The sequence below is a fragment of the Lissotriton vulgaris genome, chromosome 7 (genome assembly GCF_964263255.1).
Source record: "Lissotriton vulgaris chromosome 7, aLisVul1.2, whole genome shotgun sequence".
NCBI classification, from domain to species: Eukaryota; Metazoa; Chordata; class Amphibia; order Caudata; family Salamandridae; genus Lissotriton; species Lissotriton vulgaris.
In genome coordinates, this window is record NC_141695.1 from 532,501,227 (window position 1) to 532,527,084 (window position 25,858).

The window sequence follows — 25,858 nt, forward strand, 5'->3', positions numbered from 1 at the left end:
GTATCCTCGCTTTCTTCCATTTTAGTCAACATATACATGAGACCTCTAACTGCACCATCAGATCCTTCATCTTGGACTGTGTACCCTGTGGTGATGACACCTAGTGAACTTTTCGTCAATCATGTCTCCCGTTTTTCCAGACATCAGCATGCTGAATTGAAATATTGATAAAACTGAGATCTTAATCTGTGCATTGACAGTCTCTTGAGTGCCAGTGTAAGCACTCCCATTGCCCTGGTCTCCCGGTCAGAATTCTTGAGTTTTTGACAAGAATTTTCTGTTAGAAAGCTTTGTTAAGTCAGTGGACTCTGCACGTTTTTTCCAGTTAAAATGCTTGAGAAAGGTCCTCAGCAGATGAGAGCTTCAGTGGTAGGTGTTCCTATCCTGTCTAGACTCTACTATCCAAAACAGCTGTTATTGGAGCGCCGGACCACGACCTTAGCCAGATTACATCTGCATCAGAACATGGCTGTAAAATGTTTATTGGGGTACTCCGGTCTGAACACTTGTATGAAGCCCGCTGTTTATTGCACTGGCTTCCCATGGAGCAGATAAGTGAATTTAAATGAACTTTGCCTAGTTATTCTGGCTTTAATCTAGACTTATGCTCCTGCTATTCAAACTTATTTCATGATGCACCCATTCCCTCTCTGTTTGGTTAGCATCACACCTCACAGCTTCGGTTACCCCTATTTAGAATGAATGAATGAATGGCATTTTGTACCGCCCATACTTAGCCCCAAGGGGCATCAAGGCGCAATTTAGGAGGCTGACCTCTGAGCTTTGGAATTGCTTGCCAAAGACACCACCGCATGGCATCACATATCGCATCTCCTTCCATAAAGACTTAAAGACCCATCTTTTTTTTTATCATTTTGGCTTCCATTTCATGTAACCTTTTCACCAGTCCTAGTGCCAAGATACCTTTAAGTGGAAATTCGCTAAGAAATGCTTTTCTTACATTTAACATTTTCTGTGGCTCAAAGTTCTCTTCATTTTCTATGTTTGTCGTCACTTCAAAATTCTATTACATGGGACCCTTTTTGGCAGAATGGCGGTTGGGAGCACACTACCTCACGTCCCAGCACAGTTCGCATCTTCGTGCAGGTAGTACTGTACATCTCTAGACATGTGTTTCTGAATTTCATCCTTCATCAGTAGAGAACAAAAACGATTTCATCTGGGGTTGTTGGAAACGCTGCCAAAGTCTTCACAGGTCTCAGAACCACTCACTGGCACACAAGTGCATCTCTGAAGCTCGTCATCTTGCTGGCTCAAGGGAGCCTTTTAAAACAGAAGGGGGTTGGGAGCACACTACCTCACATCCCAGCACAGTTCGCCCCTTGCATTGTGGTAAATGCAGTACGCTGTTAGTGCTTACTTCAGTATTAAATGTAGCTTTTCACCAAAGTTAGTGCAGATAGTGTTGTACATCTCTAGCCTTTTGGGCAGCTACACTAGGGCTGGGGATGACCAAATATTTTAGCAGTGCTTAGTTTTAGTTCCAAGTACCCAAGGCTGTTTTCAAGCTTTCGACTTGAACGTGATGCACTTCCCAGCTCACCACTTGTATGGAATTATTATATTGCTGATGCATGCTTTGAATCTATATGTTCCTCTTCACATATAGCTGTCAGTGAAAAGTTTTTTCTGGGGTAATCTTTCATCCGTCATGTTAAGAAGCTGGTTAGATTAGCTTTATCATGGCCTACGAATGTTAGGCTTGCAATGAATCATTTTTATTCCAAGTTTGTCAAAGGATCATGGTGCCCCACTCAGCAAATGAAGCATCATGTACTGCTATGATATATATTTGTTGATGGTCGGTGATTTATCAGTGTTTGTTGAGCCACAATCATGTAAGTTAATTATAGGTTTGGAATTCCATATACAGGAACCTTTAGCAGTAATCCACAAGGTTTAGAGCCATGCTAGATGTTCAGGATGTCTAAATGGGGTACACTTCCATGATATGAAAGTATATGAGAATGATTTGTCTTATCTGTTGTTTTGAACATTTTGTGTGCTGCTGTTTCACATGGACCAACTGTCATGTCATTTAGACTTTTCTAGAAACCAGAAGACCTTGAGCCAGACCATAATATCTACAAATCATAGATCTTGTTTCAAATATAGAAAATAAAAGGCAGAGACAATTTTTGTTTTGCTGTCTTTGATAGAAATTACGTTTTATTTATTAACCCCTTCGATGCTTGTGACGGAGCCATTCCGTCATCAGTCACGGTTGAGCTGTGCTGATGACGGAATGGTTCCGTCACGACCGCACCCTGTTCTGGAATGTCCAGCACCGGGGGGAATCGGCGCCGCACGGCAGCGGTTAAGATGATCTAGTCCACCATTCAGGCAGATAGGTTTATTATTATATATTTCTGTCTATTCTTACCAAGCATCCTCCATATCCTTACAGGCCATAGGCACGCAACGCCAGATTTGCCACATCTAGTTGTACGTCTCTTTACGTGAGTGACTGATGACACATGCAGGCTCCTGTTTTGACCTGTACTCCCAGGAGAGTGCCCGAGTTGCTAAAGTCAAATTCTTGCAAAGGTGATGGGGAAACACACTGGCGAGAGACCGTGACAGACACTGCCTATCTGAGAGATCACACCCTTTACAAGCCAGCCTGTAGTGCCTCAGTCATGTATTGACAATGTAACTTTTGTGGTTGAACCCAGCTGAACTGAGAACCTGAATGGTGAAGTATTAGAGAAAAAGTCAGGAATACATATGGCAATTATGAAAAGCCAAACATGGTATGGGAATGGAGTGAGGTCTGTGTTCGAAGAGAAATGGGCTACCATGGTCCTTGGTAGTAGGGTTTAAGAAAAGAATGAAAGAGTAAAAGTAAGATGATGGTCATAATGAGAGGTGGTGCTAGCAGTGGGTGGGAAGAGATGGAAGAATTTCATGATGATGTGGAGTGTAAATCAACCTCTGAAGGGGGATTGGTAAATGTTAACATAAAACGGGATTGGAGATAGAGCCATCCAATTTTCAGAAAGTGCATTAAAAAAATCTTACGCAGGGTATGTGCTAGCTGGTCCCGTGTGGCAACTGAGCAGTGCAGTAGCTACGGTGAAAGCCCAAAATAGACGCTGCTTGTAGCATTATGAAGTCTTTGATACTTGGATTTTTGCAAGTGAATTGCCACTGTGGAAACTTACTTTATCTGGATATTTTCATTTAATTGCTGAAGAAGTGCCCATCTACTCCACATTGTAGAATTTTTGTGATGTTGCATGCGTCTCTTCTACCAAACTACCCTTGTTTTCTTCAGTTTGCACTGACTTTCACTCAGACTCTGTGTCCTCATCATATTGCTCCAAAGGGCTGTATATAATTGCATGCTGTGGGTTCTGATCTTTTATTGCGTTGACTCTTCTTACTGAGCTTGGGACAGAAGAATTATGAATTCCATGTCACCTCACAACAGAAATAAGAAACAACCTAGCGCTTCTGCAGCCTATGCAAAACTCAGTATTTTTAGTTGACGTCTGCTCAGATGCTCCCTTGAGTTGCACTTACCTGTTAGACCATTTCTCAAGGAAAACATTTTAATTGGGTGTAAAATGCACTGTAAATTATGAGATTGGGTCATAGTAGGAGCACACATTAGGATTTGGCAGGACCCGAGTAAGATTTGGAAGCATATCTGAGTTAGTCTGTTGAATAGGTGAAAGTCGGACCACATGCCAGCCTGAGTCACTTTGCAGCACAGGACAGCGACAAATCCCTACCATATGAGGACACCTTGTTCCTTGGGTGAGATAGAGCCTAGGACCATTGAGGGCAGCACCAAAGCCAAGACAGTAGAGGAAATGCACAGTAGATGAAGTCAAAGTACTAGGTTTTACATAATGTAGCGTTTGTCCTGCAATAACTATCCGTTTTCAAGAATACTTAAAATGTTTACTCTGGCCAATTGCTTTGTAATCTTCTCAAATATTGCCTATTTTTTCTTTTTAGTATGTAATGCAGTTAAGGAACTTGCACCAGCAAGTAAAGCCTAAGCCAGAATCAACAACGCTTCCTCTCATTGAAAAATCCTCGGTTCCAGAAAGCAGAGTCCTCCGTGAGATCGAGCCAGTTTCCTCAGTTAGTCCAATCCCATCTGAGTGTTTGTCTAGAAATAGCACCGATGAAGATAAGAAACATGAGGCTGCATCCCTCGACATCTCCACGGCTCATCATGAGTCAAAAGAAGAGAAGCAGTGGAAGGAGATAAAAATTGAGCCTGGAAGTTTAACAGATATTCTGGGACGGCTGTTCAAAATTAAACTCACAGGTAATGCAACATATGATAACACTATGGCAAGGCAGTTTTGGTAATTTTAGTATATTAGACAGCCTACTGCTCATAGAATACACTCAAATTATTGCTCTCTTTGTTTCTTGACCACTGATGGTCAACTAAAAGCTGGTGGCTTGTTTATAGTATCATGTTCTTCCGAGCCACCTATCCCGAGAGTCCAAATTCTGCATCCTTTTTACCACTCTGATCTTCTATATTCTGTTCCCTTCCATACTATTCTGAGGGTATCATCCAACCTATGGTACTGTGGCCCTTTAGAAATCGTATCTTCCTGTCTGCTTCCTAAAGATGTAGCACAGCTGCCTATTGGTGACTATGCTTCTGGAACTTATTGGTCAATATACACATCACATCAATAATAGGTCCTATCTCCCATAGTTTGCATTCAAAAGTGCATAACATGTTGCAGGGTCACAAAGGCAAATTAGAGTTCCAACTAGATGAATGCGGTTAACCATTTTCACTGAAGGAAGCATCAGTAGATAAAGCTGTTGGTTAAATAACCAGTCACAAAACTTTCCATGTGCTGTGTTTTCGCAATTTTTGTTTTATTCCATGGCCAGGTGAGCTGGCAAGGGGAACTAGCTGCAGGTTCGAGTGCCTAACAGATTCAGTCAGATCTTTATTGGGACTCATTGCCTCCATGTTTCGATCTGGAGGTTGTGTCAACATTGATTTCTAGGTATTTGTATTTGGACAAGGCTATAGAAGGTACCTTTTCATTCCTAAAAACAGGTTAACTCTGGTAATTGGAAATGGAATCAACCCAACGTAAATGTGACCTGGAGGATAATCTGCGATAGATGGAGTCAGAAACGGGAGACATTTTAACGATGACTGGCCAGTGGAATGCGCTAGTGTCTGAATCCGTTTCTTATGATGTTCATTGTTTGATACAGAGGACTGGTGAAAGAATAAGAGATGGAAATGATCATTTAGATGCATTCCCTTGCTATTTATCCATCATGTCTAATCCCTGATTTCTTTTGATACAATAATCACCACCGAGGAGCGACAGCTGCTGAGTAACAGCTAGGATGTGTTTGTAAACTCTTAAAGTAAATAGTTTCCTTTTCGTTTGGGTAAGCAGAGGTTGCGTAGTCCAGTAGGGCGTTTACAAGATCAATAGGTACGTTTTCTTTTTCAGTGTGGCAAAAAACACGTTTTTTCAGATGAAGTATTTGTTACTTCGAATATAGGGTTTACCCTTTGCCCGAAAGATGTGACTCACAGATGGCCTTGGTTACTGGTGTCACCTCTAGCACTATTTAGTCTTATCAAGCAGCTTGAAGAAAAGCGGAGTATGGAAAACATTCTAAACTCAACCTGGCCATCAGAGCTTTAGTTAATTGTTACACATTTCTTACTACTTTATGTCTGCGAGTAAAGGTTTGTCCAAGGAAGCTGCAGCCCTTTTTGGCGACTTCCATCCAGAATATATTCTCTATAACACAAGAAAGCAAATGGGTTTCCCTCATCCTTGTGCTCACTACATCTTTCAGTGGGATTGAAATTGTCTTCCAATTTCAGAACATATTCACTTCATCACACTGGCAAGCCCCAATCAGTGGCCAAATTCATCCTTGAATGTTTGACATCTGAGAGTCATGTCTGCTTTGGCCTAATAATACAATGTCAAAAAATTACCTGATTTTTAGACCTATATTTATGCTTGAAGTTTCTGATCTGCACAAGTGAATGTTAATGAAAACGTTCATTCCCACACAGTGCCAGACTGCGAACCACATACAGCCCTGGCAAAAATGTCCCGACTACCCCCTTTCTTCTCTCTTTCCACTCATGCTGTGTCTCTCTCTCTCTCACTCTCTACCTTCGTCCTACTCTCTCCTGCTTCTATAAACCACATGGAGCCGGAGAAAGTGACCTGAGCCTCTAATGGCTCCAGCACCCCTTCCGTTTCCCTCACCAGCTTCCCCCGCATACCAGGGAAGTGCCTGATGAGCTAGTCAATTCAGTGTATTCCCACAGCTTCTACTTGTGCCTTGATCCTGGGGTGAAATCTTTCGCTGCGCTTCTGTAGTGTGGTGAGGTGTATGAATGACTAATGACTCACAGTCCATGACGTCACTGTTTTTACGTCAGCATTTACCATTACCTTATTTGTTATTCATGTTTGCTCCCTTAAAGGGGATGGTTATGCACTAGATTTAATGTTAAGGACCAGTGACGAGGTAAAGACTGTAACAGGGTGATCTTGCTGAGGTAAGGATGTATTGTACATGTAATTAATAAGCAGACAGATGAGAAAGTAGCAATAGGGGGGAGTGACATAAATCCATAGTTCATAAGCCTGTAGATCTTAATTCTCTTTAATGGTGACTTGAATGTGACTCGTAAGACCACAGGAAGCCCCTGGAGGTCATTACAAAATTGATCAAAGTGGGAAATTCCACTCCGTCTTGGAGAAGTAGAGCTGTGCGTGAGCTGCGTCCCGTGGGCCACTGTACAACAGGGCACTCCGTCCAGCAATCTTCTGCTATAGTTTAGACATGTAGCTTTGAATCAGTAGCTGAGCCGAAGCTTTTTATAGCTGCCTTGAATTGCCCTTTTTTTAGCAGCTGAAGTATGATAAGAAATGACTGATACCGCACCCAATTGATTAATCTTGCCCTTCCAGCTGAGACCGCACTGGCCCTTCAAGAGCAGCGACATTTATGAATGAACAAGGAGTCCTACGTTGATGACGAGAATGTGTCATCAGTACATCACATGCTCTTATCCTCAAGCATACTTAAGATCTCTGTATATTGAAGTCTGACCAGCGGGATTTAATTCACCAGGCTGCCACGTGTAGTATGAGACGTTCCATTAAGGATCATCCACTAAATATATATTGTGCTCTGGAATCGAAAGAAATGGATCCTGGCTTTGAAACACTTTTTCAAAAGCACTGTTTTACAATTCCAGATGACAAAGTAGTATTTGTTTGTTTTTAGTAGTGATTGGTATTGACCAGCACTTGGCACAGCAGGTGCAGCTTATGGTGCAAGCATGAAACCGTATCTTCATTTCGGAGTTTCTTTACAGGGATCAACATTGCATTTAGTCAATACCTGCACAGACACAGAGGTCAGTGATTAGGCAAGGGTCAATCTAGAAACAACATCATACCATTCTATATGTCCTTACAAGACAGATGTCGATTCAAGGGTGGACTGCAGAAGCAGCAGAGCCAGGTCCCACCATCTTCTGTGCATCTATACCCTTCTAGTTCTCAGCTCCCTGGAAATCACCTTCTGGTGGGGGGATGAAGCCATTTTGCTTCTCGGAGGGAGGCAATCACCACGGGTAGGTGGGAGTGACATCTGACCAAATGGGGCTATGCCTTTCCCCTTGTATCTCCCCCACACCATCCCTCTTCTATCTGAGTATGTTTGCCAGCTCATTGCTTGACCCTAAAGACAGACGTGCTTGCCTTGCTGGACAAAGGGACCATAGAAATTGTACCTCTGGAAGAGAGTGGCAATAAGTTTTCCTCCCTTTACGTCTTGGCCCCCAAGAAGGATAAGACCTGAGGCCTTCCCTGGATCTCCAGCTTCTGAACTTGTTCACCCAGCAGGAAAGTTCAAGATGCTGCTGCAGAAAAAGTTTTCATAGCCTTGAACTTGGGAGATTGGTTGGTGTCCCTAGACCTCCAGGATGCCTACGTCATCTTCCAAGTCTCCACACCCACAATTATGTTCACTGTGTTATCCCGAAACTTGTAGCTTGCGGTCCTACTTTTCAGACTGATAACTGCCCTATTGTCTTTACAAAGGTGCTGATAATCATGGCTGCTTTGTTTTGAAAGTCTTGAGTCCATGTTATCCCGTCCTTGGACAACTGGCTGATGAAGGTGGAGTCTCCAACGATGGGTCAAAACACATTTCCACCAAACAATGGCTCTTTTTCGCCACTTGGGTTTTAACCATTGATGTCTAGAAGTCGGATGTCACTCTTAACACATAGATGGACCTTTATTGAGGCAGTGCTTGACACAACTCTTATGATCTCATTTCCTACTCAGTCTATTTCTGATATTCAAGTGATGACGCGCAACATCCTGTGATTCTGGGCAAGTCTCCCCGTGCCTTAAAAAAACGAATGTGTCCTCATGTAACGCAACTGGTGCTTGTGTAAAGCACTTTGATACCCAATATTCGGGTCAGGTTTGCGCTATATAAAACTCTGTATGTAAAAAATTAAATTAAAAAAAGATGATTCCGTTGTGTGCGGCTCAAGTTCAGATCCCAGTCCTGCAGGTCTTGCTTCTGGGCATCATGGACTTGTGAAACCCATTGCTGCCTTTTTCCAGCAGATAAAGAAGAGCATTCCAGTCCTTTATGTGGTGGCAGGGTCTGCAATATGGAAGATTCATGGGTGAGGTATGCATCTTCCAGTTGGTACATCAGGATTTGCACTTGTGGATTGATCCCTCCTACCTTCTGAGGGTTTGCCTATTCAGCCCCCCTCTGGCTTAGTCTGCCATTGTCACAGATGCCTCCTGGTGGCATGCTTGCAAGGATCTTTTATTTCGTGTTGGTCCAGTGCGTGCACATAAGTGTGGTTAAAGCTGCGGACGGTCTGTCTTACCTTGAAGGCATTTCTCCTTTCCTTCTCAGGACCAGTCCCCAGATACTTTTATACAACACTCCTGCTGTCCACTATATCAACATACAGAACAGTGTGGCATCATGGACTCTTTTGGGAGGCAATTTGCCTGTGGACATTATGTAGCAACGGGGGTCTTTCCAATAGTGACTCCTAGCTCCTCACGTCTTAGAACAGAAAGTGTGCTCGATTTTATTCTGTAGAGTTAACACTAGATACCTTCAGCTTTAACTTGTCCTGGAGGCTGCTGTACGCATTCCCACTGATCCCACTTCTGTCCAGAGTATTGTGTGAAGGGTGGATGGATAGAGTGCATCTGTTTCTGATCGCTGTAGATTCGACTTGGTATGTCTCTTGGTACTCAACATTCTGTTGCCTTTACCTCTTTCATTCAGAGGAGATCTGCTCTTGTGGCAAGATAGTGAGGTCCTACACTTCAATTCCCAAACATTGTGGCAGTATACATGGAGATTGAGTGGTGCTGGCTAGAACTATGTTGCCTTCCAGACAACATCTTGGCCAGAAATTCTGCCACTAAATCCATTTCTGTAAGTCACTGGAGCATGTTTGTGCAGTCATGTGAGAGGAAGTCATTATTTCCTCTACAACTTGTGTGTCTGATATCTTGAAGTTTGACCAGTTTGACTGCTTACTCCAAAACTGTTCTGTTGGTGGAGATTATTTCTGCTCACATGGTTGAAGAGCTTTTGCCCATTCAATTCACTTGCCCATTGCAATTTTCCACTTGGATAAGTTGGTCCTTTGGATTTGCCCTTTTTCTTACCTCAGAAAGTTTCTGCATTTCATATAGGACAGTCTGTTAGTGTTCTATCTTTCTTTCCTGGGTTGCCCCTGCCAAGGAGGAGGAACATCTGCATAGCGTTGGGTAGGACCTAGGCATTAGCAAATGCATATTTTTTGTGGAGCAGTCCTCTGTATCCAGATCTGCTGTACCCTGGCCACGAAAGATCATTCAGAAGTTATTTATGCTCATTCCACCAGAACAATTGCAGCTTCCACAGCTCTCTCCTCCGTTCCTTTTATCAACATTTGCTAGGTAGCTGAGTGATTGTCGTTGCATAATTTTGCAAAGCACTGCTGCCTCTCGTCTCAGGCATGCAGTGATAGTACATTGCCCCAACTTTGTTGCACAATCCCCTTGGTTAGCAGGCACCACTTAGTTCCACCTCCCAAGGAGGTACTGCTTTAGGACTCAATCACAAGGTAGACAATCTGTGAGAAAATGTATTCATGAGACATATTTACTTACGTTTGGTAAAAATATTTTTGGGGATACATAATCTTCCAGCATTTTCCTCACCAACATCTGTCTCTTTGCCAATAAGCTAGTGTTGTACTTTATAGTATTCAAGGAATACAAATACGATATCTGCTGTATTTGTCACTATTATGACTTTTGGTTCCTCTAAACATGCCTTGGATCGGCGCAGAACAAATATCTAGAATTGATGAAAGCACACCGATTGTCGCCTAATATATTTTAGCGATGTCACATCCGAAGTTATAGCTGGATCTGTGTTGTGCTGTCTGGTGGTGTTTGGAAAATCATTGCTGAATAGAAAGCTTTGCAGCCCAATCTTATACCTCGAAGGAATTATGATTGGGATTTTTTAAAGTTTAAAAGGTAAATTGAACTCTAAAAGAAAGTTGTAAACATATTTCCTGTTAAAAATTAACGTAAATTCATTTTATATATTATGTAGAACAAGTTAAATGAAACAGAATAATATAGGATTGTTAACTTCATTTTGAATTATATATTAATTAAATGTTTTGAATAAAATTAAGTTTTTAAAAATATTAATTTAAAAGAAATCCTAGCCAAAGCAACATTTTTATATTTATTATGAATTAAAAAGTATCTAAAAATTACTAAACAGTATGTATGGAATTCATTTAGAATGTAATTATTTAACAAAAAAGTACATTATTTTTTTAATTTAAAAGGTTATTAAAATACGTATTAATAAATCAGTCTTTTATTTATATATACATTTTGAAAGAGAGAATTAAAATATATATCTATAAAAGACAAACTGCATTAATTTATTTTAACATTAATTCCAATGGGGTTCTTTTTTAAATCCCTTGTGATATTTTTTTGTGCCAGTGATTGGCCAATTGGCCATATGTGGTGCTGGGCGTACTTTATGTCTGAACTGGAGTACATTTATGACTTTTTGTTTTTTTTTTGCTGTAGAAGTGAACTTTAGAAGTGCAGTTTGTAAATAGTAATGGGCTTACAGTTTGACTCTCCCTAAACTCCTCCAATTTAGTAGCAAGTATTCCCCATTTTCCAGCCACTCCCCTGTCCCTTCCACGTCTGCTATGTGTACAGAGCTCTCCAAAGTCAGGACGGATATCTCGACACATAAAAGATGGAAGAGGCGGAGAACTCCACATGTAGGATAGTCAATAGCATTTTGTAGAACATGATTAGAACTATTGTAGCATTACTAAACCTGCTATGAAATAAAGCTTGTAAATTGGCCCGGTAGTTTGTTTATGTTATTGTATATGGTGCGTTAAGAGTGCCTGTGATTGTGAATCTGGGGTGTGATAGGTTGAGTAGTACAAGCTGTTGCTGGACAGTTTCATTGTGCTGTAAAGAGGATATTTCAGAAGACTTGGGTTGGTGACAGTGTGCAAGAGGTATTTATCTTAGTGACATCTGAGATGTACAGAGTGACACATTGTAGAGTGTGTGATAGTAATTAATGTTGTCTTAGTGATCAGTGTGAATGACATATGGTGTGCAGCATCTGCAGTCCAGAGCCAGATGTGCCATTTTAAACCTAGGGAGGCATGTAGTGAGCGGTGACGGAATATTTCTAGCTTAGATGTTTCCTTGGCGTTCAGTCACTGTATTCTCTGATGGTGAGGTGGTTTGTGTGGTATGGTGTTGAGAATTTGGTTTAAATGACCAAATTCTGCCATCAGGGCACAATTTCTGAGTCCTTAGATTTCCTTTAGCAATATGTAGTAATCCTGGTTCATTTAAATGAAGCAATTGGACTAATACACATGAAAAAAAAGTATTTGTTAAAGAAGTTCACAGGAGGAACAGACGGCCCCTGATCAGATAGTATCATCTTAGAACGTTAAGTGTGGTGTATGAGCGAAGAGTTGTGTTGTTCACTGTGTGTGCCTAACAATCCCTATGTGCTGCTTACCCAAGATGCCAGGTAGGACAGCCAGTTGACTCTAAATTGTTCAACAGTTGGCTGGAGAAGGCAATTTTTTTTAATTTATTTACTTGAGTTTTATATAGCGCTGGCTAGACCCGGAGGTATCGGAGCGCTTTACATGAGGAGAGTTACATAGGTTACAAGTTACACATTGTTACAGAAGGTACGTCAATTACAAGTTACACCCGTTTGTTCAAGGCGTGTAGAGGGTAAGGGGGAATGTAAAAGGGCGACCGGGAGGGAGATTAAGCGGAGAATTGGCACAAGGAAAAACAGAGCAAGTAGGGGGAGGGAGCTTCAGGGAAGGGAGGAAAGGAATTGGGAGACAAGCAAAGAATAAAGGAGGGAAGGGGTGGAGGGGTAGGAGACACAGTGAGGAGACGAGGAAGTAACTGTGTCTGATGTCCGGCTGGGTGGGAGACGGCTCCCTGCGGTAAAGGGAACCTTCCCAATCTTCCATTTAGTGTGATTCCCTTGTCAACGGTGGACTCCCTCAGCTGGGTCGCTGAGGCCCCAGGGCATAGATGCTGGATCCCTCCCCAACAAGGGGAGAGGAGTGCTTTGGTCATGGGCACACTTAGAAGAAAGAAGGAGGGAGTAGGAGGAGGGGATAGAAAACCAGGCATGATCCCAGTGTCCGACTTCCAGCAAGCACATCTCCTTCAGCCACTCCACCGGACTACACTGGACGGACCACAGCTGCGTCCACTTCAACTTCAGGAGAACCACAACGACCCGCAACAGGCTCCCCGCAGAAGCTGGAGCAAGATCACCGCCGACCAGCTCACCACTGCCCTCAGCCAGAACCCACCCACCGACACAACGGACCCCCACGAAGCAGCCCGCAACCTCACACGGTGGCTCACCAACTGCACCGATGACTTCGCACCACTGAAGAACCTTCCCAACAGACCCGGCAGCAGGAAAGCTTTGTGGTTCACCAACGACCTCAAAAACTCCAAGAAAACCTGCCGCACCCTCGAGAAAGCCTGGCGCTACGACCAGACAACAGAAAACATGACAGCCCTCAAGAACGCCACCCGCAAACACCACCAGCTGATCCGCACCACCAAAAGGACAACATTCAAAGAACGACTGGACAACAACTCCCACAACAGCAAGGAACTCTTCACATCGTTAAAGAGCTCTCCAACCCCAGCGCCTGCAACAACGACATCACACCCTCGCAAGACCTCTGCGACTCACTCGCCTCGTTCTTCCACCGCAAGATCGCCGACATACACAACAGCTTCGGCGCACAGACCACGCACCCAACCACCGAACCAATGCCCCCCACCACCACCACCCTCTGCACCTGGATCCCTGTCAGCACTGAAGACACTACCTGCTTGATGAGCACCATCCACTCCGGCTCCCCAACTGACCCCTGCCAACACCACATCTTCAACAAAGCCGACTCCATCATCGCACCCCAACTCCGGAACATCATTAACAGCTCCTTCGCATCCGCCACCTTCCCGGAGGTTGGAAACATGCCGAGCTGAGCACCCTCCTGAAGAAACCCAACGCGGACCCCAAGAACTTCCGCCCCATCTCGCTCCTCCCTTTTCCGGCCAAAGTCATCGAGAAGACCGTCAACAAACAACTCTCCGCCTTCCTCAAGACAAACGGATCCCTCGACCCCACACAGTCCGGTTTCCAAGCAAATCACAGCACCGAGACCACTCTCATCGCAGCCACCGACGACATCAGGTCCCTGCTCGACAACGGGGAAACTGCCGCACTCATCCTCCTAGACCTCTCAGCAGCCTTCGACACCGTATGCTACTGCACCCTGATACAGCGCCTCAGCAACATCGGCATCCAAGGATCGGCCCTGGAGTGGATCATCTTGTTCCTCGCCGGAAGAACCCAGAGAGTCCGACTCCCCCCGTTCCGATCCGCGGTCACAAGGTCATCTGCGGCGTTCCGCAAGGATCCTCACTCAGCCCCACCCTCTTTAACGTCTACATGAGCCCCCTCGCAGCCATTGCACGCCAACACAACCTTAACATCATCTCCTACGACGACGACACCCAGCTGATCCTATCCCTCACCAACGACCCCGCCACCGCCAGAGCCAGCCTCCAGGAAGGAATGAAAGACGTCGCGGAATGGAAGAAGCTCAGCCGTCTGAAGCTGAACTCAGACAAGACGGAAGTCCTCATCCTGGGACCATCCCCTTCTGCCTGGGACGACTCCTGGTGGCCCCCTGCCCTGGGAACCGCACCCAAGCCAACGGACCATGCACGCAACCTGGGCTTCATCCTGGACTCATCCCGCAGGATGACCAAGCAAGTCAAAGCCGTCTCGTCATCCTGCTTCAACACCCTGCTCATACTCCGAAAGATCTTCCGATGGCTCCCCACTGAAACCAGGAAGACGGTCACCCAGGCCCTCGTCACCAGCCGACTGGACTACGGGAACACCCTCTACGCCGGAACCACAGCCAAACTACTGAAAAGACTCCAGCGCATACAGAACGCTTCTGCACGACTCATCCTGGACATCCCTCGTCACAGCCACATCTCTGTCCATCTGAAAGACCTGCACTGGCTCCCCGTCAGCAAGAGGATCACGTTCAGACTGCTCACCCACGCACACAAGGCTCTCCACGACATGGGCCCGAGATACCTCAACAGCCGCCTCACATTCTACACACCCACCCGCCAGCTCCGTTCCGCCAGCCTCACCCTCGCCGCCGTCCCACGAATTCGCAAATCCACCGCCGTAGGAAGAGCCTTCTCCTACCTGGCGGCCAAGACATGGAACTCCCTCCACGCCCACCTACGGATGGCCCAAGACCATCTCTCCTTCAGGAAACAACTCAAGACCTGGCTGTTCGAGCAGTAGCGAACCCCCCCCCCCCCCCACCCCCTCCCAGCGCCTTGAGACCCTAGCGGGTGAGTAGAGCGCTTTACAAATTTGCTTGATTGATTGATTGATAGGAGACGGTTTCCAGTGGTAAGGGAATCAATCCCAGACCTTCCTGTGTGAGACTCCCTTGTCACTGTGGACTCTCTCAGAAGGGTCTCTGAGACTCAAGGGCAAAAATGCAGGATCCAGCCCAAACAAGTGGAGTAGGAGTGCTTTGGACAAGGGCATACTAGAGGGGGCCATAATAGGAAGTCGGGCTGGTAGGGTAGACATCCATTTGTTCAATGCGTGTAGAAGGATAAGGGGATAATGTAAAAGGGCGACGGGGAGGGAGATTGAGCAGAGCATAGGCACGAAGGTAAACTGAGCAGGTAGGGGGAAAGAGATTTTGGGGAGAGAGGGAAAGGAATAGGACAGTGATAGAGCAGTTTGGGTACTGTCCTAGGCTCGCTGGTATTGGTTGCAAGTCAGCCAGTTGTTAATGGCCAGGTAGACCCATGCCTAAGGGTTTGCGTTTAACAACTGGCAGATCTAGTTCCTTGAGCCCAGTTTGTACTTCGTTGTAGGTGCAGTTCGGCACTCGGGGATTCTCAAGGGGCTCGTCCTGACTTGGGCTATGGTTTGTCGACCCATTCTTATAAAGGGAAACGTGAAGCTGCAAATGTCAGCATGCAAAGTGGGATTGCTGGCGAGCCAGGGCTGGATAAAGCTGTTCCTTATTACCTTGCATGTTGGTCAAGAGGTGAGGTAGGGAGGACGGGGCAGTAGAAGAGAGTTCATGTCATTGGCTCTCTTAGCACTGTATTGCTTCCGGTTCTGCTCAGAAGGGCTATTAACTTTCAAGGGTATTTCATCTCACAAACAGAACATCTTGCGCGAAAAAAGTGGTTTTGGAAAACACTCCTCCTGATGAAGAAAAGCTAATAAAAATGTAATTTCCACCAGGGGTGCCGGCCTCCTTAATGAGATGTCAGCGAGTCCTGCACAATTTACTTAATAAAGTTAATCAGAAGAAATCAATCAGCTGAAAGTGTAATTACCACCGTGGCAATATCCCATTTCAGGTTTGCATAACTAGACGATTTGTCGATCCAGCGCGCCCTCCTCTCTTTGTAAATTAGTGCTAAATTTGCTTTAATTAATGGCTGTAAAGCACATGGTGATAACTTCTTTTTTTAATTAAAATCTTGTCTACATGTCACAGTGTGATTCATAAAATTCCAAAATTAATGTTTTCTGTCTCAAAAATGCTAATTCTCCCTGCATCGGAAGTCTGCGTAAGGTGATGGATGTGCGGATATGAAAAGGACTTCTTGCTAGCTTTATTCGAGAGAATTGCAAATAAAATCAGTACCCTTTTTTCCCTCACGGTTATTTCCTGTTCACTTTGAATGTATACTGTTGTCTTTGATAAACTTCTGCGGTCTCCATAGAGTAAACTGCGAAATCCCCAGAAGCACGCGGACAACTCATTGAGGCCATCCTACTGGCAACGGCGCACAGTTAACATAGCATCCTATCCCAGTGGCGACCCCACTGTCAGCATTCTCTTTACTATGTAATACAGGCATATCAATGAAGGGTGAAAGGTGCAGTGGTTGCACTAACCTGTGTGCTTTTGCTCCCTGCAAGCTTGCAGATACATTATCATACTCCATTTGGGCCTCTATGTCAATGGCATATCATTCGTAAGCTATCTGTCCCTGCAAAAATGATTTCTTTGACATTGACAGTCTCCATGGCTCGCAGCGCTAGATATCCCGAGTACTTGAATTTCGAGGTATTAAATTTAGATGAATTATTTTGATCCACCCGTGTGACTGAGCCACAGATATTACTGAATTTGGCAAAATACTTCCTATGCACGAATAGATACTAAGCTTCTTCCTGATAAGCTTCCAGACCAGTGTTGCAGATCCACAGATAGTTCTGCTGACCGAACTGACATGCCCATAACCTTAATTGTATTGTGATTGCATCTATAGAGTGCTTGCTATCCCTGGTGAGGTTTTGAAGCAATTTACACTGAACACCACGCTGCCCCAAAGTTAGTGTTAAACCTAGTGGTTATTGATTATTTGAGGTTTTTGAATTGGTCTTGTGCTCTTAAGGAAACTAGTCTATGCATTTACTCCAGTTTCTTTGTGGTACACAAGATGGAGTAGGACGACAGCTTGCCCAGATGGGAAGTTCCACCCAGCTCTTTTTGGTGGCTTTGACTGGCCCATAGTGGAAATGTCACCATCGCCCAATTAATTAATTTCTATTCTAATGTAGCTTCTGTAACTGCACCTGCTTCAGTATTTGAGTTACATTATGGTAGTCCTTACCTTTCTCACTCCTTGCTGTTCCCTAACACATTTCACTTGGAAAAGAGACATATTATTCTTGTCCCTGTAGGTGACCCCACTCTTGCATGATTACCTGGCTGCCATGTAATGTCAACGCTGGTAGACGATTGGCGCTCAGAACAGGGGAAACAATTCTAGATGTGCCCACGAGGTCAGACAAAGGTTCATTTTAATAGTCACAGTACCTGGGAGGTTTTTGCATGGTTTGTTTCGTAAAGTTTGCATCCTCATATAATGTGGCAGAGTGTGACTTCATGATTAGCAATCTTTTATTGTTTACTCAGGATTTCGTATTTAGAGAAATGCACTATCTTTTCTAAGGCTTGATCAGAGCTACGCTAAGTAACTCTGTTGAAAGCAAAGGGTAAAGTCAGGCGGTCCACGGGCTGTGCACGTTGGCCACCTCTGGAGCTGATCTGTTCTAGAGTTTCTGGACACAATTGTACGGAAATTAAGGTGACCCTATAACCAATAAGGTATGTATGTCTTAAGATTTGGAAGGTGTCTCGAAAGTATAAGTCACAAGGTGTTGCAGTTTTAATATAGCCCCCGAATCTGGCGTGCAGCCAGGCGAGTATAAGATACACCCTCAGTAAGTAATACCTGATGTTACTGCTCGACTACTGTTAACACCTCAGGACAATGAAAGACCAGATAGATTAGCTAGTCTCGCTCTAACTTGATGGACACCCCAATCTACGCTGGACAGGTTTGCAGTATTGCCAGCAGACCAGTTTGACCGGCGCAGACGTGTTTCTCATGATCCTGGGGGATGAGGGGTTGTATACTTTAATGTTGTCTTGAAAATGGACTGAGCACATTGCCATGTGTCTGATTCCCTACCCCTGACCTGTCTTCATGTTAGGGAAGTGTGACTGCCTCCCTTTAGGATAGCCGCCTCCCTTTAGGATAGCCGCCTCCATTGGAAGTGTCCCTTTCTTGTAACTGAAATCTAAGACTTTGCTCTTCTGTGTTCCCTAGCCCTGGTGGTGACCACTGCTGCAGCGGGCTATGCCATGGCCCCGGTGCCCTTTGACCCGACCTGCTTCCTGTTCGCCTCCCTTGGAACTGCCTTGGCTTCCTGCGCTGCTAACAGCATCAATCAGGTCAGTTACCTTTTTTCCAGTTCAATGTCTTTTCCAATTACGAACCTGGCTTCCTCTCCGGCCAAATATGAAGCCGTGTCTGCAATGCTCAGAACTGGGGCTCTTACATGACCTCACCGATGGGAGTCCTTACCTGGTCTCCAGTTTTGCCAGGCCTCTACTTCACTACACTCGTGCGTTTCTGTTCCCGGAGGGTATGAACAGAGTGTGGGTGCATGACTTCCAATTATGGGCTGTATCATTCATTTGTATGAAATAAAGATCTCGTGGTTGCTTTAAGAAGTTATCCTCTCTTTTCGGGTTTATGTCCTGCCCTCTTCGTCCTTGCATATGTTCAACTCAAAAGAACAGCCTCTTTTTAGGTATCTTTAAAAATCCGAATGCTTTTGCCATAATGCTGGCCTGCATCCTTTCCTGCAGAGTTTACGTTTTTACAGAGCTGGGCTTCTCCTCACAGGACTTGTGGTTAAATGTGCCTCCGTTTGGTCCTCTCTCTCCACAATGTCCAGTGACTAGCACCAGGGTTTATCCATCTGGAGATGTGTTGTTAAGAATTGCACAAAATATTGTAGACCCAATCTCTATACCTGACACACCAAATGAGCTTAGACAACTGAGCACTGTACCAGAATGTGTCCCAGAACTAGCCATGGTCTCGGCAAATGGCCTCTAAAGCTGGAGAAGATGTTTTAAATGTGACTCCCCCAAAATGCACCTCATTTCTTCAGATCTTGTTTACAAAATTGGCTACACTACTTCAAGAAATAGCCTCAACAATTCTGAGATGCCTCCAGAAATTACCATAGTGCTCAAAATGTGCATCCCAGAAGGAGGCATTTAGGGGTCTCAAAAAAGTTATTAAATCAAGGGTAACTACTGAGATCAAATCGGCGCGCCTAAGGTACAAAAACGGTCCAGTGGGAGGCAAGAATAGAGTGGGACGACTGTTATTGGTCTGACCTATATGAAGCTAGTCTCTCCTCCAACCAGACCAAGTTCTGGGAAGTTGTAAAATGGGGCAGAAACTCTGACTCACAGATTCCTGACAACCATGTTTCGGCGGAATCATGGGTGGACTTTTTTTCGTCCCAGTTTAAAGAGCCAGAACATGAACATGTTGTTAGTGTTACTCCGGTGAATTGGGTCCCATTGCATCCTTCTCACTGCCATCCTTTGGTGTTCTCTAATGATGACACTGAGCCCGCTCTTCTATTAGTTCAAACAGGGAAAGCTCCTGGGATGGATTGCATCCAGGCAGACTTATTCAAAACAGATCTCCAACTCTGGGTTCCTTACATCACCCAAGTTGCGAATGCAATCGCAAAGGGGGGAAGGATCCCAGAATCTTGGAAAGGGGCAGAAATTCTTCCCGTATTTAAAAAGGGGGATCGATCGATCCCTAGTAAATATCGCCCCATAAGTTTAATAGATTCCATGCAGAAAATCATCGCAAGGATGGTTCTTGCCAGGGTTCAAGGGTGGATGGAGATGGAGAGCATTCTCTCACCTTTACAGGCAGGATTCAGAGTAGGCATCAGTACCATCGACCAGGTCTTCCGATTTGTCCTGATTTATTGGAAGGTGGTGTTATTGGGCGGAGGGACTATTTTTGCCGTATTTGTGGACCTTAAGTCCGCCTTCGATCTTGTGCCCAGGACAAAATTGTGGGCTGTGCTAGATAAGATCGGATTGCCGTCTGAACTTCTTGAAATCCTGATAAGATTCCACAAGGGCAATTTTGCCAAGGTGAGGTGGGGGAGACAGGGGCAGGTAACGAACAGTTTCCCTGTTACGAGGGGTGTGCGACAAGGGTGCGTTTTGGCACCTACCCTCTTCCTATTATTCATTAATCAGGTGGTGAAATTTTTCGAAAATACCCCAACTGATGCACCTATATTGGGTGGGACTAAATTCCCTTTGCTCATCTTTGCAGATGATACATTAATCCTCTCTAAGACTCGTAGTGGTCTACAAAAGGCGATTAATAGATTTGAGGATTTCTGCAAACTAAATAAACTACAAATTAATGTGAGCAAAACCAAATTCATGGTTTTAACCAAAAATCGCCCTATTAAGAGTCATGAAAGCATGAATGGAGTCGCCCTTGAACAAGTGAATGTCATGACCTATGTTGGAGTGACTTTAGATTACCGGTTACGCTGGAACCCACAGGTAGATTCTCTCCATTTAAGATCTGTTCGCCTAATGGGTTGTCTAATCCAAGAACAAAGATTGTCTTTGACTAAAAGGGTCCTACCAGCATTAAAGAGTTATGAAGTTAAAATTAATTCTGCAATTTTGTACGGGGCCGATCTTTGGGGTTATAAGGACCTAACACCCTTAGTTAGAGCTCAAAATAAATGTTTGCGTAAACTGGTAGGCTTACCCCAATCAACACCAATTAAACCCTTTTTGCTAGATATGGGTTGTAAACAGATAAACGAAATGGCACGGTATCGGCTCGTAGCATTGTGGAGACTAATCTGGACGTCGCCGGATCTAAGTCTCTTTGCTAACGAACTAGCGGATGTGAGATCAATAATGGGCTCAGGTAACATCCCATGGCTCCGGGAAGTGAAACTTATTTTGGAAAGTATGGGACTTTGCCAATTGTGGGCTAACCTGGGGTCTTCCGTGTTTCCATCCAAAAGAGAATTTAAAATGCTTTACTGGGCTTCGGTCAGAACCCAATCTATTGCACTGTCAGATACCCCCACTCTAACAGGTTGTTTCCTGGCTCACAAACTGGATCCCCTATTTGAAAACTATTGGGATGGTATTACCAAGAGTCTGGACAAAAAATTATACCACCAGTTTAGAGTGGGGTCCTTACCTGTCAGGTCTTTTACCAAGAAATGGGATGGTCATACAACTGAGCACTGTCCCATGTGTAATGACCAAAAGGAGGGTGTGGGTCATCTTTTCTTTGCCTGCCCAGCCTATTTAGCTGCTAGGAATAAATGGATTAGGCCTATTTGCCGCCAGTTGAATTGTGGAGGGAGTGTAGAGGCGCTGTGGGTTTTAAGAACAATACCTCTGAGATAGTGGTTATAGGAGTAGCAAAGTTCTTAGGGTGGGCTTGGATAACCAGAGCCGGACACCTTCATGTTCAATGATTTTAACTTTTAAATTTCATACTAAGTCTTTTTACTGTTTAATTTTTGTCTTAATGAACCTTGGATGAAATATGTTGGTGTAATTTTTTATACAAATGAGTTGGTTTTTTAATCTTTTTGTAAACTGTCTTTTATGATGTAAAAATCGAAAGAAAGACGTATGAATCTGAATAAAAAAATAATAAAGTGCATCCCAGAATTTCCTCCATAATTGGAACTGACGTCCTTAACTAGCTTCATATTGTTCCAGTAACAGGCACAGTGCTGCTGCAGTGGCCACACACACAGTGTGCAGTCCACCAATATTGCCTATGGATCTGGAAACCATACACCATATGTCACTCACAGTGCGGAGCATGTCCTACAGATGTGCCTACCCCAACTTAGGTGCAGTGCTCAACGTATGGCCCTCAAACTGCACCAGGTGTGGCGGTCGGGATCGAGCACAGTATCCCAGTAAGCCTCCTATCCTAGGCCTATAACTTCAGATCTAGGCTCCACAAAAGGGGGATTTTTCTACTTGAGGCCTGCATATGTAGCAGCATCAGTGTCATGTACTCTGCTAAGACAGACTGTATGTTTTTCCTCTACGTAAACACTAGTGTGGATGTGATCAGTGTGCTGCTTTCATTTACATGTTTGATGGTTTGTATTGAAGTGGTATAGTTTATACGGAGTGGAGTACTGTACTGAATTAGTGAGGCCCAGTTACATGCTGCCTCAGAGCTAAGTTGGATGCACTTGGATTGTAGTGACTAATGGGTCTGCATGGTGGTTGTGATCGTTTGTTGTTATTGTTCTGCATAAAAATAGGCTCTTTTTCTTCGAACTCCTCTTGTTGATCCTATTTGATCAATCTTGTACAATCTAATCAAACAGCTCATTATCCTAAAGAGTCCTTGGCTGCCCGTTTAAGGGAAATGGCAGTTAATCTGCTAAACTGTTGCAAATGCTTACATTCTGGAAATAGTAATTGTAACTGCTTCAAGATGGCAGACCCCGATTTGTTGGTGCCGACATTCTCAATTATTTAGCCTTTGCTTGAAATAGAGCTTGTTTGAGCTCACGGCTACCTGCCAGCTTAAATGGAGCTTGTAAAGCTAGTCATTTCCTCTGTGTACGATTTGTTCATCTGAGCAGAGGGTGCGTGTCAGCTGTCCGAGTTTGATGTGTGTGACTGTTGCGCTAGGTGGACACATGCTGCTACTGCCCTAGCTGGCCACATGCTGCTACTGCCTTAGCTAGGCACATGAGGCTGCTGCCCGAGCTGGGTCCATGCGGCTGCAGCTCGAGCTGGCTCTATGTGGCTGCTCCTCGAGCTAGGCACATGCGGCTGCTGCTCGAGCTGGGTCCATGCGGCTGCTGCTCGAGCTGGGTCCATGCGGCTGCTGCTCGAGCTGGGTCCATGTGGCTGCTGCTCGAGCTGGGCACATGTGTCTGCTGCTCGAGCTGGGTCCATGCGGCTGCAGCTCGAGCTGGCTCCATGTGGCTGCTGCTCGAGCTCGGCACATGTGTCTGCTGCTCGAGCTGGGTCCATGCGGCTGCAGCTCGAGCTGGCTCCATGTGGCTGCTGCTGCTCGAGCTGGGCACATGCGTCTGCTGCTCGAGCTGGGCCCATGCGGCTGCTGCTCGAGCTGGCTCCATGTGGCTGCTCCTCGAGCTAGGCACATGCGGCTGCTGCTCGAGCTGGGTCCATGCGGCTGCTGCTCGAGCTGGCTCCATGCGGCTGCTGCTGGAGCTGGGCACATGCGGCTGCTGTTCCAGCTGGGCACATGCGGCTGCTATTCGAGCTGTGCATATTCCGCTGCTGCACGTGCTGAACATTCACATGTACTACCTTAGGGTGATGTGTGGCGCTTATGCCCATGCTGTATATTTGCGGCTTCCAGAGGTTGTCGGCTGCGACCTAAGGGCTAGATTTGTGGCTGCTGCTCAGCCTGCTCATCAGCAGCTGCTGCTGGAGTTGGACATCAGCCTCTTCTACCCATGCACAATGTCTGTGGGCGCTGCCTGTTGGAGACGTCTAACATGAGCACTGACCTAGTGAGCTATATGCAGCATAAAACGTACATATCAACCTGTGGTGAACATATCGGACAAAGCGGTTAATAAAACTTGTGACCTAGATTAATGAATCCCATGTAATGCGTTACCTGAGTGTTGTGTTTATAGTGCTTGAGAATGTAGATGTTGAGAGTGATATGAAATCATCGAGGTAATACTTGTCTGGACTGCTCCTCAAGGGGCTATCCCACTTGGCTTTACTACTACTCTGTCTCCTAGATCAAATGCAAAGCAGAAGGAATTTTGAGGGCACTTTTTTTGCTATCGGTTTAAACAGTGTGTACTGTAGTAACCACCAATATCTTTAGGTTTGACAAATTAAGTGCAACAATTTTGCCTGATTATTTCCAGCCAGGTACAAGAAAATGTCGCTCACTGCTCCCGAGTTATCACCGCCAGAACAGTACATTAGACAACACTTTCAAATTTTTTTTTTAATCTCTTTAATTTTATAGATTCACAAATCACTGCAGCTATTGTTCCTATATTTTAACTCTGCATCTGGCGATGTCCAGAGAACTTTGTTTACAATCCTAATAAAGACTTGCAAATAGAAAGATCTTCACCATTTTCATAAGGCCCTTTAAAGTCCAGAGGAAGAGTTCAAAATTATCATTGCAGGGCGAAGCACACCCTCAACACGTATAATCACACACTGTTCTACAAGATTTGGCTGAAGAAAATTTTCATAAGGGTTGGATCTTTATCAAGTTCAACAAATTCTTCCAAGTTTTGAATAATCTGTACCTCCTGATATGATGAGATTAGCAGACACATGCTCAAATCATAAATGTCTCCAGATACATATAGACCTCTTGAAGTACGTAGATCTGGTTTTAGCACACTCTGTAGAAAAAAGGCACACATATTGCATTCGTGTTTTTGCACTATGTATGCATTTAACAGATTTTTTATATAAGATTCTGCACGTGTTTATTTTTTAGGAATACACTAACTTCATTTACTCAGGAAAAAAAGTAAAACGTGCAGTTCAAGTAGAAAACTTCTATTTGGTGAGCTGAAGTGAAGACAGATCAGGATATTTCATCTTGGCAATTATATTGCTATAACTGTCGCAAGGAACATGGAATAACATTCACATTTACTTGCAGGAGAATTATGTATGAGTAGTTCTTCTCAGCACAGTGTCTACAGACTCCTCCTGATCAGTCGATGACTCAGTAGCTGACAATGGGGACGGTTCTTTCTGTACCAGATCTTAGATTGTGGAACTTTCTTTAACTCGAGCTTGAAAAGATGAACCATTGCATCGCTTCAAAAGTTTTCCTTTCCCTCCATGGAAACCCCCGTCTGGTTCACCGAATAGCCCGCCTTTCTTTGTTACCTCAAATGGTTATTATTATTTCCTTTTGTTGACCATCCAATTGTCGTCTACCATTTTTTCTGGTTTCTCGTTTTACCCATCACCAGACCCTAACCTATTATTCTGCCTTAAAAAATGTAACTAAAGCTAGCGACTTTCCCTAGTGGGGTGGAATTCTGCCGTGTTTAGGAAGGGGGTCTGGATGGAGCTGGGCGTGAGCCCGTAGCGCCAAGGGTGGTCTCGGAGTCTGGAAATACACTGGCCACCTTTCCACTTCAGCCCCAGAGATCTTTTTCTTTCCTCGCCTGAATCTCAGAAACTCAATATGCTGCTTTTCAAATTAGTCTGTGCATCTTTCGCTTTGCTCCCAGCTCCAGTGCAGCAAGTGGCAGTTGGTGGGTCTAATCTATCAACTGCAACACCCACTTTAGTCCTGTGTAATTGCAATGCTATTTCGTCTCTCTGCAGCAACTGGCGCAAAGAAAGGGCCATGTTGAAATGTGTGTCCTTGATTACCTTAGCTGCTGATAGAGGGTCTTCTCTTTCCCAGGAAGCCCTCTCGCCTGCCACCCTTCACATAGCCCTGCCAGCTCTGCTGCTCGTCCTGGTGACATTTCAGCTGTGCTCTTGCTTCTATTAATCCAGCCCTCCTTAAAGGAAGCTGTGACTCCCATTTTTGGACACTGGCGATCAGATGCTCTCATTTTTGTGCCTCTCAGCTGATTTACTAAACTTGTTTGTTTGACTCTTTGCAACCAGCATTTTATGGCCACTTCTCTGAAAAACATCTCGTGTCTGGTGGTCAGCATTCAGTGGCGCCCTCTGGTGGCTCCACAAGGCTTGAATCCTGGCATTCAGGAGAAAACT

General features: G+C 44.7%; 1 protein-coding gene across 1 annotated transcript in view; it reads left to right on the top strand.

The window, feature by feature from the left end:
• COX10 (cytochrome c oxidase assembly factor heme A:farnesyltransferase COX10) overlaps positions 1-25,858 on the top strand; it is a 588,107-nt gene that overhangs the window by 113,501 nt on the left and 448,748 nt on the right. Inside the window, exons 3-4 of the mRNA XM_086930609.1 lie at positions 3,988-4,306; positions 18,363-18,487. Of these exons, the coding sequence (XP_086786735.1) occupies positions 3,988-4,306; positions 18,363-18,487 (444 nt within the window). The remainder of the gene's footprint in view (positions 1-3,987; positions 4,307-18,362; positions 18,488-25,858) is intronic.